Raw genomic sequence first — 18,301 nt, 5'->3', positions numbered from 1 at the left:
AAAACAATATATAAAATACAATATGAAGACACAGGTACAATCACTGCAATTAAAAAGTCACTCCTGATTAAAAAAACATGCATCACTTCCAATGTTTCCAGAAACAAGAAGAATACCTCGTATCACTCTGTGTTGGCTTTAATAATTACATTTTCTATATAAAATTCCTCAACAAGGCAGGGAAAGTGGGAACATTTTCCAAAAATAAAAGCCTAGATTGGGAACAACTTCTGTCACCATTTTAACAATGTGTATAGTATACTGCTAAAAGTTAAATGTCATGCCCTAGCCTTAAATACTCGTTGTAACACAGATGTAAGACAGCTGCCATTTGCTTGCAGGATACTTTGCTTCCCTTCCCTTTGCAGTGTTTGCTGTATCCATAGCAACTGAGCTCTTATATTTCCCCTCCACTGCCGATGCGGTGATGGGACCAGGTGGGAAGCAGCCTACATGCTCTCTGTTTAACTAGCTAACGGTACTTCATATTTCTCCCGGTACAAGGCGTTAGCTAACAAGTTAAATACAGCATGAACCAAACATGGGCCCGACGCGCCTCGAGGACGGAGCAGAAGTATTCAAACAAAGTGCTGATAGGCAACTGGGCGGAAGAAAGACTTCAGGTAGGCGTTTTGCTTCTTGCCTGTTTCGTTTTTTTCATGCGAGTGTCAAAATAAGATGTTTTGACTTAAGCATAGATCTTCGATTGAATGTGAGGACACAGATTATCCGAGCACCTTTTTTCTTTTTAGTGGCAGCCAAGGTTTTTTGTTTTCTTTAACTAGCCAACCATGTTTTATTTAACGGTACTTCATGTTTCCTCCGGTACGGGGCGTTAGCTAACAAGTTAAATACAGCATGAACCAAACATGGCCCAACACGGCTGGAGGAGGGAGCAGAAGTATTCACCTGTTTTTATAATTTGATCTAATGATCCCTACAACCATTATAGTATTATTGAAAATGAATTAACTGGCTGTAGGTAATAAAATAAAAGGTTTGTGCCTCTTATTTAGTCCCTTTTATCTGGTTCTGTAATGGTATTTAACCCTTTTTTAAACAGTTCTATAACTTTGAAAGCCGCAAAATACATTATCTGCCTTGTTTGATATTTATTTACAATTATGCAAAAAGCAAAATGATGTGCAGACCCCTACACAATAACAGAACCAAGAATGAGTATAAATCCCTCTTGCTGCACATTAAGTCTCTTGCTTATTCGCATGCTACCTATACTGAGACTCTAGAATAATCAGAATAACAGCTTTAACATGTGAATATTAATATATATATATATATATATATATACTACCGTTCAAAAGTTTGGGGTCACTTAGAAATGTTTTTATTTTTCAAAGAAAAGCACTGTTTTTTTCAATAAAGATAACATTAAATTAATCAAAAATACACTCTATACATTGTTAATGTGGTAAATGACTATTCTAGGTGGAAACGTCTGGTTTCTAATGAAATATCTCCATAGGTGTATAGAGGCCCATTTCCATCAACGATCACTCCAGTGTTCTAATGGTACATTGTGTTTGCTAATCGCCTTAGAAGACTAATATCTGATTAGAAAACTCTTGTGCAATTATGTTAGCACAGCTGAAAACAGTTATGCTGGTGATATAAGCTATACAACTGGCCTTCCTTTGAGCTTGAAGTTTGTAGAACAAAATTAATACTTCAAATATTAACCATTTCTAACCATGTCAATGTCTTGACTATATTTTCTATGAAATGTTCAATTCATTTGATAAATAAAAGTGTGAGTTTTCATGGAAGACACGAAATTATCTGGGTGACCCCAAACTTTTGAACGGTAGTGTATATATATATCATACACACACTTTGTTTTTTAAGCCAGTGTCAAAATCAGATTATAAGTTTTGATTTAATCACACATCTTTGATTGAATGTGAGGACACAGACAATCCGAGCACCTTTTTCTTTTTTAGTGGCAGCCTCGGCAAGGTTTTTTGTTGTTGTAGCACCTCGGTTGGTAGTCAAATCTATCGCAACGTGATTAGGCAGCGGCTCAGTTCAGCTACCTCAGCACAGCCCCCTGCTGGGTAGAGGCTCGAGCTGGAGTCTAATTGCATCGACGTGAGGTCGGTGTCGAGGATCCGAGAAGGAGAAACGACTTTAGAAACGCTGCACGGAGGTGCCGATCGATGGTGTGAAAGCGTTGAGCTTCTTGCTCCGGTCCCTGTTCACCACCTTCACCCCTCTTTGTGACGCATGTTTATTCCGCCCGACGTAGTTCACCAGGGAGCCGCAGACGGCCGGCGGCACCGGTCGCATTGACCACCGGCCCCACTGGGACGTCCGGCCAGACGTCTCCGAGAGAAGATCCGCCCTGCTGAGAGCTGAGGTCAGCCTTCTACCTGCTCGTCGGCGGCGTCGACACCAAATCGAATGCCTGTCACGAGACATGCAAAGTCAGGGCTTTTCTTCCCCCAAAATCCTGGCCACGTCTGCATAAACTTTGACGGGCAGAGATAACGGCTTGTGACGAAACTCTTTGCGAGAGCGAGTTTTTTCTCGGTCGGACTCAGCAGTCGTGCAAACAAAACAGTGTGAAATCATCAGTCCTATACTGGGGCACTTAAAGCCTAGTTAGAGCAATTTTACAGCCGCCACATGTTGAGCCCCCTTGAAGATTATCGTTAAAGAGCATGCCCTTTATGTCTTCATCAAATGAAGGGTAATCATGCCGTGCATTGTCTTCCAGGGGCTTCCGTCCAAGCTGCTTTTTGGCCACGATGACGCACCGTCCTCTCGCCGCTTGGTCACGCTTTATGAGGAGAGCTACCGGCGCGAGCACGCCGACGCCCGGCCGCCGAACAGGTTGACGCGGCGGCTCGGGGGGTCCGAACGGCCAATTTCTGGTAATTATCATTATTATTTTCGACACGGGGAATTACATACCGAACCAATCGCAGGCGGCGGCACTAACAGTCCGGCGCATTTCACTCGACATACACACAACAAATCAGCAGTTGTGCTCATGAATAATTTAATTTGTGTGGGCCCCCCCCTAGATGCCTCTTACGGTTCCAATTCAGTCACCGGGCCGTTAACTTCCTCTTCTGCCTCGACAGCTCTCGCAACCGGCGGTTCTGGCCCGCCCTCCTCCCGCCGACGACTACGTACGGGTCAGCGTACCAGAGGCACCCCGCCAGCGGCTACTGCCAGAACCGCTTTGCCAGGGCTCCACGAGCGCTCTCCAGCCACCTCCACGCAGCCAATCACATCCACAGGGACCTGGATCTGAGGCGCCGCTCGCTGCTGCAGGTCCCGGATCGCTGTTGGAGTCCGCTTCCACGGACGGGCCTCGCGTGCGACGCGGTCGTTCCTCGCGCGTGCGTTCCTCTTTTGTATTAGAAGATTGCAAAAATTAATAAAAATAGATAAACACAGCAAACCGTCCGGGGAAATCACAAGTAATTAAGAAACAGAAAAAAAGATGAAGTATGATTCTCATTACGCCGCTGTGAGGGCCGCTCTGGATTTGTTGTGCGTTGCTGTGTTTACATATATGTGTCACGGTGCTATTAGAGTGGACCCAAAAGCACGACTCAGACAGGAGTAACAAAGATAACTGTTCTTGGTTGGAAACAGGCTGGGTCAAAACCGGGAGATCAGTCGAAGAAGCAAACAAGTCCAAAAAGGGGCGGGGCAGAGAATCAGAGGTCAGGGCAGAACAGGCAGGTCAGGAATATACTCTAATAACACTGGAGACCTCAGCACGGAAACACAAGACAATCTGGCAGAGGACGAGTGGAAGTGAGGGAGCTAAATAGTGAGGGACTAATGAGGGGATGGGCTGCAGGTGAGAAGGGCGTGAGGACCAGGTGAAGGGAATGAGGGACTAACGAGGTGATCAGAGGCAGGTGAGGGGAGTTGGACTGACGAGATGGTGTGACAGGATGAAAACAACTACTACAAAAAGGAAGGCGTGGAGCTAAACTGTTATAATATAGATGCACGTGTGTTTGCAAAATGGAGAGAGCGTAAAGAGGCGATGCGTTACGGATAATTACACGCATGTTCTCCCCCTCACTGCACACTTGAAACGCAGAATGAGCTGTTGGAAAGAAACAGATGGTGCGTTGACCTGGATATCGAGGCCGGGAGTCGTCCCAGGCGACTCACCTGAAGGGAAGCGTCTTATCTCCGGTTCCATTTGGTGTTTTGTTACAGGGGGATCAAAGTGTTTAATTAGGGGGAAATCAAAGATGCTCATGTTTGATGGTCAACCATCTGCGTCTGTGTCCCCTTAGCCCCGCCCCCTGTGCAGCTGAAGCCTGTCTGTCTCACCCGCTGTTCAGAGAGCGATAGCCCCCGCCCTCCCACAGGCTGATGCCTCCGAGTCACGTGACACCCTTCGGCGCTGCAGGAAGTCAAGAGCTGTAACGTGTGTCACCCAGAGAGCCCTGTTGAGTTCCCCTCGTGAGCCACATGGTGGCGCTGTAGCAGCATGTCACTCCCCTCAACCCGTCAGCGTCAATAAAGTCCTCAGCATGACAGTGAAACACTTATTTATTACTTATATATTACATGTATCATTCTTATGCATATTTCCTTTATATTGCTCAACACAAAATAAAAAAATAAAATATTGTTATTATTGTGTTATTGTGTTCTACTATTCGTCACTGGAGTAAACATTTGGTTTAATAAGCTGTAGTTCATTAATTGTGAATTAGTATGCAGAGAATTTATTTTTTTGACATGACATTTTTTTATTTTTTTGACTTTCCTAAAACAGTAAATAGTTAATCATATATATATATATATCTAGCAGGTCAAAGTCAGTCAAGATTATAACAAATACACACAAAAAACAATCTTACTGGCCTCCAATGGAGAGTGACTGAAATCCCCACAATAACAAGAAGTCGTAGCCTTGGAAGAGTTTCAAAAGTAGTGACAAATGTTTTCGAAGCCGTCCTATTTATATTGTCTGACAAACCCATTTACATGTTGTCATACTTAAAGAGCAACCGTAGATAATTGCATTGTATCCAGGCCGCTGTGTAAGTTATATCTGTGCCCTGCACAGTGGAACGCGGTGATAGATCACCACGATATTGCTCAATCTCTGTAATGTGTTCGAGTTGAATGAGCTCATTTACTCCGCGAGACTTATTTATGAATTATCTATAGAGGGTTAAGCATCTGGGATGATATTAAACTAACTTAATGGCAGGAGGGAGTGGCAAATCAAGGAAGCAAACAACTTACATGGCAGCTCATCCGTAAATCTAAGCAAACAGAGTTTTCGGCTCCTGCGCGTGAGGAACGCACGTTTCTTTGTGCCACACCCACAAATCGAAGACATAAAGTATTAAATAGAAGCTTTGTGGAAAGGTGATCTTAAAGACAGCTCAAATTAAAATGAAAACGCATGGACGTTTGATGCTGGGTCGATGACACTCAGTCAAGAAGAAACGTACGCTCTCGAGGGAATCCTCCACCGCCACCTAATCGCATCATTCATGGGAAACTGAACCCTCCTCACACACTGGTCTGTCGAGGCTTCTTATCAGGCAGCGACAGGACGAAAGGGAAAAGTACGCCCTTCGCCGCCGAGAGGACACTTATATTCTCCTCTTGGAAACCCGGGGAGATCTCGTCCGCCCGGAACCTCATGGTGAACTGCCGGCTGACGCAGTAGATGGTGCCGTCCAACATGACGCAGCGGAAGGCGGGGCAGCGGTGGATCCGCTTGGAGGTGCACTCGTACCACAGCCGCGCCACCGTGTGGTAGCGGTACACGCTGACGCCCAGCATCGGGTTCACGTCGAACCGATACAGCAACCGCCCCGCGGCCACCATATCCGCCGTTCTGTCCTTGGTGCCGGCCAACAGGCTCTGCCTCCAGCTGTCGGTCTTGGGGTTGTAGCGCAGCAGCAGGAATCGGAGCGTGCCCCCGGAGACGAACAGCTCCCCGCTGCTCGCCGTGACGTGATGCGCCACGGCGAACGTGTCGTTGGGCAGCGGCGCCACGAAGGTCCACCGGTCGGCCCGCGGGTCGTAGCGCTCCACCGAGCAGAGGCACTCCCCTCCGATGGCGTAGATGTAGCCCTGCAGCGCCGCCAGCTTGCAGCGGGGCCTGGCGACGTTCATGGGACTGATCTCCTTCCAGATGGACGTCAACGGGTTGTAGCAAAACACTCGCTTGGAGGGGGTCATTTCCCCCTCGCCGCCTTGGCAGCCCACCGCCACGAACAAGTAGTTATCCATGGTGCACATGGCGCAGGCCTGCGAGACGACCTCCTGCGGGATCGGGCACAGCATGTGCCAGGCGTCGGTGAAGTCGTCGTAGCGGTACACGGCGCTGGTCGTCCTCCTCGCCGGCTCTCCCGTGTTCCTCGCCCAGTCTCGAGGGTCCATATCCGCCACCATGACAAAGCGCCTCCCTCTCGTCCTCTGCTTCTGGATGTATTCCCGCTCGCCGGCCATCAGCCGTCCGTAAAGGTTGGGGTCCCGGAGCACCTGGAGGTAGTTGTCCGACATGACTCCCAGGGCCGCTTCCTGCACGGAGGTCTGGCCGCGTTTCTTGGCCAGACGCAGCGTCTCCAAACAGTTCCCCAGATCGAGGTTACTCTCAAAGCTTTGCAAATCGGTGCCCTCGAGAGTTTTTGCCGACGGGTGTGAACATGCTTCCGCCGTCTCGTCGTCTTCCCCCTCTCTCGCCACCGGGTGAGTCTTTGGAGTTGGGACTTGTGTCTTTCGAAAGGGGATGGGGAGCTGCGACTGCTCTGCTGCGGAGAGATAGCTCTCCTTGCGTAGGAGCACGGGCCTCGCGGCGTGCCTCGGTTTGAGGCTTAGCGGCAAAGGGGGGTCCTCGGCGCCGCTCTGTGGTAAAACCAGATCCCGCATGATGATGGCGCCCAGGGAGGACGGGGATTCTTTGAGGCCGCCGCCGAGACCTCCAGGCTCCGCGGACTGCAACTCGGAGTTCCTGTCGTACGGAGCGGCGTTGTTGTCGGTCACGGAGTGCGAGGAAGACTCCACGTAGTAGTCGTAGATCTTTCCGCGCACAATCCGCTCTCCCGTTCCTCCCAGCACGACGTTCGCATCCTCCACTTTGATCTCGGCCTTGGAGAGGAAGCTGGAGTAGGCCCCCTGGCGCTCCAAGTCCTGCCTTAACTCCCTGCCCACGCCCACACTGCCCTCCAGCTTCTGGAAAAAGCGAGGGGAGCGGCGCCCCGTGGCACGGGCCGTCCCACTCTCAGTCGGATAAGGGGAGTTCAAAGACGATCCCAATGAAATATTACTGGCGGCAACCTGCTTCTCTCCTTTCATGCCGATATCCCGAGCTCCAGGCGAGTTCTTTTCAGCTTGGCACGGAGGAGCATCCGCCGGCGCTTCGTCGGTGCCGGTGTCAGACGTGATGTCATCAGTTGCCGAATCCGTGTCCGGGGGTCCGGGTCGCCGGCCCCCATCGCCGGTGTCCTCTTGCAGCGTCGGCTTGTAGTTTTGGCACGTCGCATTCTCGGGCTCCTCGCGGTCTTCCACCACGTGGCGGGGCCGGATGATTTTCCGTGCTTCCCTGGAGCTGTAGAACCGGTACGCCCACGACACCAGCACCACGGCGGCCACGGAGACGCTCAGTTTCAACAGCAGCTGCATGTCGAATTCGACTCCCAGAAGCTCGGCGATTGGCATAGCTGCGGTGCCGACGGCGGTGCCGATTGGTTGATCCTATTCAATGATGTCGTCAATGCGTCTCAGTTGTCGATGGCATGCCGTCTGGTTTTTCTCTTTGTAAAGGAGCTGCTGTGATCTGATGACTGCCTCTCTGCCAAAGGATCACTTGTAAAATGATACCTGGAGAGGGAGTATTTGCATCCCTGGCTTTGCAGAGGCGGGCCCCGTCGGTCATGCACCACCTGTTGCAAGTCGGATGGCGATTCAATAACCAGACACGACATGTGTAAACACCACGTGGATTGATATTTTGTTCGTCCCATGGCTAACTCACCTGAGCTTTCCCCGCAACAACTTCCCAACATCATTTAAGAACTCCGAAGACGCGATAAACAAAAACACTGTCCGAGACATCTTTTTCTCTGCGTCTCTGTGCAAACAGGAGTGGCTCAGGCCGTACGATGACGACACGGCAATCATCCGCAGGAAGGAAAACATGGTTTGAATAAGGGGTGGGGAGTTATGACAGGTGACATTTATCAAATACTTAATAACCAGGATACATCTGTTTGCACAGCCATGCCACGGATCAAAGGTCCTTCTCGGTGCAGATGCTCGATTGAATCTCTGGAAAGATAAGCCGGGGCTCGGTGTCGAACGACAACATGGCAGTCACTTGGTATTATAAACACAGAGAACCCGTCTGGTGCCAGATGGAAAGAGTGTCAACGGAAGAAGCTCCACAGCGCTCTTCATTTCTCAACACGCAAACATACGTCTCTGTCACACGGGAGCCGCGTTTCTCCGTCGGGCTGTCGTTTGTTGCACATTTCGGGGCGAGTCTGCGCGGCCGCCAGAAGAGCGGTGTTTATTTTAACCGCACTCCGGAGGGCGTGTCGGGTGTCCGGGGCCATTGTTTGGACAGCCCGATGGTCTGCAGACGGCACGCGGGCGGGAACCGGATTCCGCAGGCACGTCCGAGTACTGAATAATTCACAGACGGGGCCAAAGAGCCGCCTTCTTATCCTCCCCCCCCCCCCCCCCCCCGCCCATTGCTCCCACAGCTCAGGTGGAACGCAGCTGTGAAAGAACAAGAAATAAAATAAAATAAACGCGACAGTCGGCCATGCGCATTGCGGGTGCGGCGCTCTCGCCTCGTCCTGCTCCTGTCATCCGTGATAGGTGTGCAAGAGGGGAAAGGAACCTTTCTTTTTTTTTTAACAGGTGTCATTCACAATTACTCTGTCTATATTTAAGATTTTTACTCTGTCTATATTTAATATTGGATATTTTTATATTTAATTTAATTTTACACTGCAGTCATTAGTATTGTATTGTGTATGCATATATGTTGTATATATACATATATATTTTATATTTTACTTTGTATACTTCTTGTATACATCTATATCTTTCACTTGTATACATCTATATCTTTCATCCCTGTATTTTATATTTTATATTTTATTTTTTATTCTCGTGTGTTTAGTTTATTGGTGCTGCTACTGTGACGAAAATTTTTCCTTTGGGGATTAATAAAGTATATATCTATCTATCTATTCAGTGTTATACTAGTTTCTAGTGTATAACTACTTTTGTGATGCAGTAAAAAATAAAGCTTTTCCACAATATTTTGTCTCCGTCCCATTTCTTGAGTCTAAACTTGCTAAAACTTTGACTGTACGGTTCATCCAACCTTTTTATAAATAACCCTAAACAGTGTTTACCAGAAAAATGTCTTCATGTGTGCACAAGCTTGCTCTTGTGTTCACTTGACATCCCTATAATTAAAGACCATTACTACCAAGGGGAATAATTAAATGCTAGGTTTAAGAATATGCAAGGATAAATATTCAAAAGGGTCATATTGGATCGTTCTGTTGCAGAAAAGCTTCTTATTATTCTTAAAGATACAATAAATGTTAATATGCACTATTAACTTGGGTACAAATTGTAATAAAAAAACACACACACACAGAAAGTTATGATAAACTTTTTCTGTGGGCATGATGAAGACAATTGGCCCACTCTCTACAGTAGGGGTGTCAAAGTAATATTCACTGTGGGCCACATCAGCATCATGGCCTGTGACAGAAACATACATGTATAAACTACTCAAACATAGTTGAATAACTCTCTTTGCATTTTATTATTGTTTATTTAAGTGTAGAAAATATAGTACATAAAAAAATTCTCTAATATTCTAACATAAATCCATTTAATTTGAAACCTTCAAAATAAAAGCACAGGATATGTTTCTTACATTTCTTGAAGAAAAGGTGATTATATGTCCTTCAAGTTGTCAGGGGCCACATGAAATGATGTGGCGGGCCGGATTTGGCCCGCGGGCCTCGTGTTTGACACCTGGGCTCGAGGGCATTCAGTATTTCTTCTCTCTCTTAAATGCTACACAAGTGAAAGAAAGAAAGTGGTGGAAAAAAGCACAAAAGTGAATCAAAAATTCAAATGACAGCTGAGTTATAAAGCTTTACTATAGGCAGGACACAGACTTGCGCCTTTTTCCTTCCCTCACAGGGAAAAATATTGCTGATTAATACCCTACTAGTATACTTTTCATGATATTCTAATATTTAGAGATAGGATATTTGAGTTTTCAATTATAATAATTATAATATTGTTTGAGCAACGCAGCTCTCATCTCCAGAAGGATACGGAGGGTAGTTTGGCGAGGTGAGGCGATATCCCAAACGGAGAGGTCTGCCCTTTCTGTTCCACTAAGCTTTAGAAAATCGCCTCTTACCTCCCTCCTGGTTTTAAAGATTAATCCCGGAATACACGTTGTGTCCTTAGAATGGCTTAAAATGCAATTCTTGGGCGGTCCAAAAAAAAAAGCGGGATTATTCCACATTAAGCCAACCTTCACTGAGTGAGAGAGTGCATGCTGGGAAATGGGCTGACGGCGTTGCCAGAATCTCCTTCAAAAGCCAGTAAATAAACACCTGAAAACAAAGTCATCTTTGGAGCGTGCCTGTGATTGAGCAGGCGGGTACGGCGTCTCTGTTGCTAGGCAGACTGGCTTTTCAAATTTCCGTCATACGGTGAGATTGTCATCGAATGAGATGGAGAACAATCCCCACAATGATCTCGATATGCGGCCGTGAGCAATATTAGACCGAGTATATTACCTGCGGCGGGAATCAAAGACGCCTGGAGGACGCACGCGGACTACCGAACACACGGCGAACACGGTGGGGGGGTGTAAGTATAGTCAAGGCTGGTAAGTTTGATCATCTCTCCATTTTAATACAGGTGTGAAATGAAACAAATGCAACAACCCTGTTTACACACGCGGCCTCTGAGTAAGCGCCTCACCTGGAATGGCGGCTAGAATGATCCCACTAGTACTGCGGGTGTCCGGGTAAGAGTTACACAATGTAGGTCAGGTATGTACACGACCGTTCAAAAGTCTGGGGTCACTTAGAAATGTCTTTATTTTTCAAAGAAAAGCACTGTTTTTTCAATGAAGATAACATTAATCAAAAATACACACTCTACATTGTTAATGTGGTAAATGACTATTCTAGGTGGAAACGTCTGGTTTCTAATGAAATATCTCCAGAGGTGTATAGAGGCCCATTTCCATCAACTATCACTCCAGTGTTCTAATGGTACATTGTGTTTGCTAATCGCCTTAGAAGACTAATATCTGATTAGAAAACCCTTGTGCAATTATGTTAGCACAGCTGAAAACAGTTATGCTGGTGATATAAGCGATACAACTGGCCTTCCTTTGAGCTTGAAGTTTGAAGAACAAAATTAATACTTCAAATATTAATCATTATTTCTAATCTTGTCAATGTCTTGACTATATTTTCTATTCAATTTTCAATTCATTTGATAAATAAAAGTGATTTTTCATGGAAGACACAAAATTGTCTGGATGACCCCAAACTTTTGAATGGAAGTGTATGTCACAAGTAAATAACTGGATTACAGGCCAGTGACAATGAGCTGCAGTGCTGTCGATTGCAACACACCAAAAGGAGAAAGAATCTTGGAACGTCACATGCACCACAACCCCCAAAAACAGCAGACAGGTTTGATTTTTCTCTTTTGATTTTTTTTTTTTTTTTTTTTTTAACTCTCTCCTTGGAGACTAGATATAAAAAACCCAAATGAGAAACAGAAAAGCTTTTGAATGTTTTCTGTCCTTTCAGCCAAGAATGATCTCTGAGCACCGTGTTGAATGAAGGACTAACAAAAGGAGAAGTGTGAACGCCAACTGTATCAGCAACCATCCCTCGCCATCTCCCATATAACCTCTGTAATTATTTTAAATATTTACACTGATGTACACAACATACTCAAAAAAGGAGATTTTTTTTTTTTGTCTCTTAATGTATTTAAATCCTCTTGTAAAATCAGAAATCAGAAAAAAAGATTAGCTACTTTTATATCAATAAAAAAATTGACGTTCTGTTGGAGCGTCTGTTTGTCGTCCCCCCCCCCCCACCCCCACGGTTTATCAGTTTGTTGCTAATCAGGTGCATCCCAGGACATGTAACAGATGGGTGTGGTTGATATGTTGGCGCGTATCCAGCCAGTTCCACTTTTCACATTTCAAGTCAACACCAACGACATTTCGACTCAACAAAATAAAATCCAAATGCTTTTTTCTTTTTCTTTTTCCATTTCAACTCATCAGATTTTATTGATCAACAGGCAGACGTGGGAAACAAGAAACAAAGGGGGTGTAAATGGACAGGGCAATACGGGGGGAGGAAGGGGAGGGGTGGTTATTGTCATGTTCATCACATTGTTCTTTTGATATCATTATCTTGGTTATTAATTCATTACAAAAAAAAAGAAAAGAAAAGAAAATCAGTGGGGCGGCCATCCTGAGATGGGGCTGTTTCCTGATCGACCGACGCATGGAGAGCCTGTTGATGCCTGGAGAAGGCTTGCAGGGTTTGTGTCAATTTGTGTGTGCGTGTGTGTGTGTGGATGCTGTGTGAGAAGGGCAAGTATGTGTGTGTGTGTACGTGTCAGCGTGAATTGTGTCTCCAACGAGAGGTTTTACGTCAGTTCCACTGTCACTGTGAGGACCAGCGCCATCCACGTTAGTCCGAGCATGTCCACGCGCGAAGCTCCATCTACAAACCAAAGAGACAGTCCATGAGACCGAGACCCACGACTTCTTTCCATCAATCAGAAAATCACACTTCCAATACAGTGTTTCAATACAGTAATCCTAAATCCTCATTATCTCTACTGGCCAGCAGGGGGCGACACCTCCGGTTGCTAAAATAAGTACGAAAACATTATTATCACAGGAAACATTGTAAAAACATGAGTTTATGGTCTCAATAGCTAGTTTAAAGTCTTCTTTAATAACGCATGATGTTCATTACCTCGCATTGGAAATGCGGAAGGTTATGTTTTGATCGCCGTGTATTTATTTATTTGTATGCGTGTTCCTCGCATAACACAAAAAGTATTAAACCGAATCGCATGACATTTGGTGGGATGATTGGTTATTATCCGGGGACCATTTGCTTAGACTTTGGGATCAATCGGATCAAAGGTCAAGGTCATGAAAAGGTCAACGTCTTCTTTTTACCATAGCGCGGTCAATTTTTATCCAATTGGCATGCAAATAATGCCAAAATGTTCATAATGAAATGCCCAATCTTGTGATATGCGAAGGTATGCACTCTACCGAGTGCCCGTTCTAGTTTTGTATATTATAGTCCTAAAGTAGACGATAAAGCACGATAAGCTTGGGGGCGTGGCTACTTTGTGATTGACAGGTTGCTACCAGAGCCGTATCCGGCGCCTCTACCGTGGTGTCAATCCAAACAAGTGTAGTCCATTTTGTATGTCATGTTTTACAATAAAATAAAGCCACTGAAAAACTCAATGCGACAATGAAATAACAATAAAATGTAGCATGCTAATCATACTATTGATCTCCAGTAGCTTTGCCTGAGACAGATCTCGTCATCACATGAAGTCCAACTGGTTTCGTGGGGTGACTTGATGACAGGGTTGGACTGAGATGATAATGATACCTATACAGCTTTTCTTTGTGTGCACTGCCTGCTGGGAATTGTGTTCTCTTTTGGGTTCTTTTAAAATACACAATAATAATGAATCACTTCAACGCCCAATATCACAAGTTGCCTCAAAGGACTTCTCAGCATGTGACACCCTCTATCTCCTATCCTTAGGATTCTGAGAAAGAAAAATGCCTCCAAAAATGAAATATATTTAAATCCCTCTACCAAGCCGGAAACACTCGCAATAATAGATGTACAGAATAAACCAACATAGTAAATTATTAACAATCAGCATGACACAAAATCACGATGTGGATCTGGGTTGACGTCGATAGGGGTTACCACGACAACACATCCCCACGTGGCCCTCGGTGCAGCTTCGACAAACACAAAGATGCCTTTTATTTTCCAGTATTTGAAGAATCCTTAAGATAAAAATAGATAGATTGTTGTAATGCTTGTCGTTCTTAGCCCACAGCCGGGGTACTCGATTACAGAGGAGAACCGAGACGGCAGCTTCATACCGCTATTGTTTTCAGTAACTCCCTCGTGGACGACTTGCATAGAGAACTGTACAAAACTGGAGCTTCTGTGGGAGGAAAGTTGTGACTGACTGAGAGTGACTCAGAAGATGAAGCTGATACAACCAACAGCGAGTTCACACTGAGCCAAGAAAAGACACAAAGTGGGTCCTGACTCAGTGGAGGCTAATTTCAGATCTGGTAGCAGTAAGATCTGGTAAGTGTGATTGTTACGTAACTTTTCAATGTGTCTGTATCCGACGCCCCCGAGGCAGCATCGACGAATCCAGATCGTACGTTTGTCGGGATTGTTTCAATCGTTTCGCGACGACTCCGTAATAAACGAGAATCTCCGCAGAACTCTACAAAATCTGACGTGTCCCACACAGGTCTTACAAAACAACGAGGAAACAACAACTGGATCTTCATCGGCGCTTCATCTCATTCTGTAACGTGCTCATCCAAGCAGGAGATCATCCTCCGAGGTCCGCTTCCAGTTTACGATCATGGATACAACTCGCCCTGCCATCTGCTGGCCTCCAGCTTCTGGCTCGGATCTCGGGGGTACCTTTCTGCCAACCTTTCTTTCCTTAACAAAGGTTGTCTCTGGACCTAAGATACCCTCCGCTAAACTTTATTTTATGCATGTGAAAAGGCATCCGTTTGCACTTTCCTGTCTCTGATGTGATCTCGGCTCCATAAGAGGATTTGGATCGATTGAAAATGACAGATGTGGATCACTTTATTATTGCTCCCAGCTTGTTCTGTACTTTCTCTGCGTCAATGTATGCAAAGTCCACACGTTGATAACTTCGTTTGTCACATTCAATTTCATCCTGCGACCGCCAAGCCAAGACGCAACGACGTGACACCCCCGAACCTCTCCGCACTGCCTCCCGCCTCGGCTGACAGGTGCATTACGACGCGGCAGAAAAACACGTCGCATTTAAGTCCTCAATTCCACTCGTGTCTCGGATTCGGTTGCTCGCCATACAGCGCCGCATGACAGCTTGTCTGGGAGACTTTGACAAAGACGAATGAATCTATATCCCCCCTCGCGGGGGCGGCGCGGTTCACTCACGCGAAGAGGTTCGGCTATTCAGCCGCTATGCGACCGGGCGCGTGCGTGGCCGACCTCGCGGGCGCCAATTTGACTCGCATGCAAGGCGTGTCCCCGCGTCCTCGCTGACCTGATTCTGTCCTTGGCTGCGACACACCTGCTCCGGCGCTTGCCGTGGCATTTGCATATTTGGGGCATTTGCATCCCGACGATACGACTGGCAGCTGAGGTGGGGGGAAAAACAAGGGAGGGACAGATAACTCGGGCGGAGGACGAGAGACACGCGATACGACGTCTTTCTCGGAGAGGGGAGCGGAGGACGAGGAGATAAAAAAAAAAAGAAGAGTGACACCGATGTCAGACGACAAGGCGTGTTCATATCTGCTCCGACTGGGAAGGTTCGGCTCGAAATTATACCATTCAAATTCATTTTCCAGTCCATCGACCGCGGCTCAGGAACTATTACAACGCCGGTGTTTAATTGCCGCGCGGCGCAGAAGTAACAATCGGAGTGTTGTGCTCATCGCTGACGTCCTTTGATTATTCATAAGAGCATTCGTATGTGGAGTGACCGAGACGTGCTACAGCTTTAGCACCGTTTATCGAGCTCGGTGGAAAGTTAGCGCGCTGAAATAAATAATAATAATAATAATAATAACTTTATTTATATAGCACCTTTTAAATACAAACTTTACAAAGTGCTCTGCAGAGAAACAAGGCAAAACAAATAGAACAGTAAGATACAAATATTAAATTAAATTTTAAAAAATTAAAATAAATTAAAAACTAACTACCAAAAAATAAATTAGGGGAACCAAAGAACTGCATAAAAGGACGACATGTAAATGAATAAATAAGACGTTAAAGAGTTTCTTCTTATGGTTCATTCTGTTTTTTCTCTGTAGTTTCAACTCTGTCATTTCAGTCTTGGTCACTTTTTTTTTTTTGACACGGCAGCATAATCTGCACTGACCATACGACCTCTCTGTGTGCGGCCGCATGAACATCAGAGATCATAAACTGGGCTGAACGGAAAAAAGGAAAGAAATATGAAATATGATTGTAAGGCAACTAGACATGAGAAGGGAGGCAGAGGGAAGTAAGCGTGGAGGGGGGGGGGGGAGAAGGAAAAAGAGCAAGCCGAAATGGATGAAAAGGGAAGAGAGAGTGTTTGCATGGGGAATTTGAATGTCAGAGAGGAGGAGAGGAGAGGGACCGACGGGGAGAGTGAGACGGAATGTAGAAAAAAAGAGAAAGAGAGAGAGAGCGAGTGGGAGAAGGGAAAAAAAGGGAGAGATGGAAAGGTTGTTGTCGCAGCCCTGCGGCGCCTTCTCCCCACAATCCCTCATCTTTACATATGATAATCTCAGAAGCCGCAAATGAGCCGCCGCCGCACATACGAAACACCAATAATCTCGCACTCAACCAAAAGTGACAGGCATCGGTTAGTCATCCGGGGGGGAAAGGAGAGCGAGAGAGAGAGAGAGGAGAGAGAGAGGGGGGGGCGCCGGGCGAAGATTAATCCCGAGTCTAAATCACTCTCTCGCAGTTTCGGGACAGAATGAGAATCAACATCCACCTTTGAGTAAATACGTTGAAGCCACAGCGTCAGAGCGACGCTCCTCTCATCAGGACCACATCGAAACCGACTGCAGCGTCACTTTCTTTTCTTCTTTTCTTTTGGGTCTCACATCACAAACAAACTGCACTAACATCCCCAATTCATGGTCACTGTTGTTGTTGTTGTTTATTTTGTACATACATGTTGCCGTTCTGTCTTTTTTTGTATTCATCCAGCGATTTTGTAAATCCGTGCAACCGGAGTCAAAGTTCCATGTAAGTGCAAACGTACGTGGCCGATAAAGCTCATTCTGATTCTGAAACAAGCGTTTGTTCTGGAAAACGAGACAAATCGAGCGAAGAAATCGCAAAAGAAAAACATGCGTAAAAAAAAAAAGAAGAAGAAGCTGCAGTCGTGGAATACTCACTGTTGGGATTCTGTGTGTTTTTCATCATGCTCAGGTTTTCTGTCGGAGAGAGAGAAGGAAAAACATGAGCGGCGAGGTGGAAAGATGCATGAAGAGAGGAGGGGGGGGGGGTGTCTTTCTACTGATGCTGAATTCAAACGGTTTTCTGGACCACGTGTTAAACGTGAACCCCCCGGGGTCACGTTAGTGGACCCCGGGGGGCACCGAGCACCGCACCACCGCAACCGGGACACTTTGGGCACCAGCGAGACTTCACGCTGGGAAAGATTGTTGTTTTGTTGTGGGGTGGGCGGGGGGGGAGAAATCGACTCCACCTTTAATAAGCAACGCCGTCCTCTAACCCGGCACAACACACACGCTCACGTCTCTCGGAGGGGATGAAGTAATTGCAAAAGGAGGAAGAAGCGGGGAGGGTTCAGACCAAACACGGCCGGAAAAAAACATCCCACCGCGTGAGCTGTCCTCCACGTGGGAGCCGGCGGACGCCGACATACGGAGAAAGCCGAGCGTGACGCTCTTCGCGGTCTCACGCGGCAACCGCACTAAAAACAGCAGCTCCTCCGAGACCCGGGGGAAATTACTGTGTGCTCAGTCGCCCCCCCCCCCCCCCCGCGAGTTTGCGTAAGCGTACATATATCTGCATGTGTGTGCAGTTTTCATTCACCGCGTGTGTGTGTGTGTGTGTGTATGTGTGAGTGAGTGTGTGAGTGAGTGAGTGTGTGTGTGTGTGTGTGTGTGTGTGTGTGTGTGTGTGAGTGTGTGTGTGAGTGTGAGTGTGTGTGTGTGTGTGTGTGAGTGTGTGTGTGTGTGTGTGTGAGTGTGTGTGTGTGTGTGTGTGTGTGTGAGTGTGTGTGAGTGTGTGTGTGTGTGTCTGTGTGTGAGTGTGTGTGTGTCTGTGTGTGAGTGTGTGTGAGTGTGTGTGTGTGTGTGTGTGTGTGTGTGTGTGTGTGTGTGTGTGTGTGTGTGAGTGTGTGTGAGTGTGTGTGTGTGTGAGTGTGTGTGTGTGTGAGTGTGTGTGTGTGTGTGTGTGAGTGTGTGTGTGTGAGTGTG

At 46.5% G+C, this 18,301-nt stretch overlaps 3 protein-coding genes across 3 annotated transcripts in view; 1 reads left to right on the top strand and 2 right to left on the bottom strand.

Annotated features, from left to right (window-relative positions):
• The first annotated feature begins 494 nt into the window (after nucleotides 1-494).
• Nucleotides 495-3,387, top strand: cfap107 (cilia and flagella associated protein 107). The gene is made up of 4 exons (XM_056436585.1): nucleotides 495-623; nucleotides 2,264-2,374; nucleotides 2,735-2,850; nucleotides 3,045-3,387. The coding sequence occupies exons 1-4, from the start codon at nucleotides 531-533 to the stop codon at nucleotides 3,385-3,387; spliced, it is 663 nt and encodes a 220-aa protein (XP_056292560.1). The 5' UTR covers nucleotides 495-530.
• A 1,232-nt stretch (nucleotides 3,388-4,619) lies between these two features.
• Nucleotides 4,620-7,680, bottom strand: klhdc7a (kelch domain containing 7A). Its single transcript, XM_056436904.1, has one exon. The coding sequence runs from the start codon at nucleotides 7,678-7,680 to the stop codon at nucleotides 5,524-5,526; it is 2,157 nt and encodes a 718-aa protein (XP_056292879.1). The 3' UTR covers nucleotides 4,620-5,523.
• Nucleotides 7,681-12,137: 4,457 nt separating this feature from the next.
• Nucleotides 12,138-18,301, bottom strand: part of igsf21a (immunoglobin superfamily, member 21a) — a 202,355-nt gene continuing 196,191 nt past the window's right edge. The window contains exons 9-10 of the mRNA XM_056436905.1: nucleotides 17,252-17,290; nucleotides 12,138-12,776 (exon numbers count right to left, since the gene is read on the bottom strand). Coding sequence (XP_056292880.1) covers nucleotides 12,700-12,776; nucleotides 17,252-17,290 — 116 coding nt within the window. The 3' untranslated portion in view covers nucleotides 12,138-12,699. The remainder of the gene's footprint in view (nucleotides 12,777-17,251; nucleotides 17,291-18,301) is intronic.

Source organism: Pseudoliparis swirei, chromosome 18 (genome assembly GCF_029220125.1).
Source record: "Pseudoliparis swirei isolate HS2019 ecotype Mariana Trench chromosome 18, NWPU_hadal_v1, whole genome shotgun sequence".
Classification (NCBI taxonomy): Eukaryota; Metazoa; Chordata; class Actinopteri; order Perciformes; family Liparidae; genus Pseudoliparis; species Pseudoliparis swirei.
This window is presented reverse-complemented; position numbering and strand designations above follow the sequence as displayed.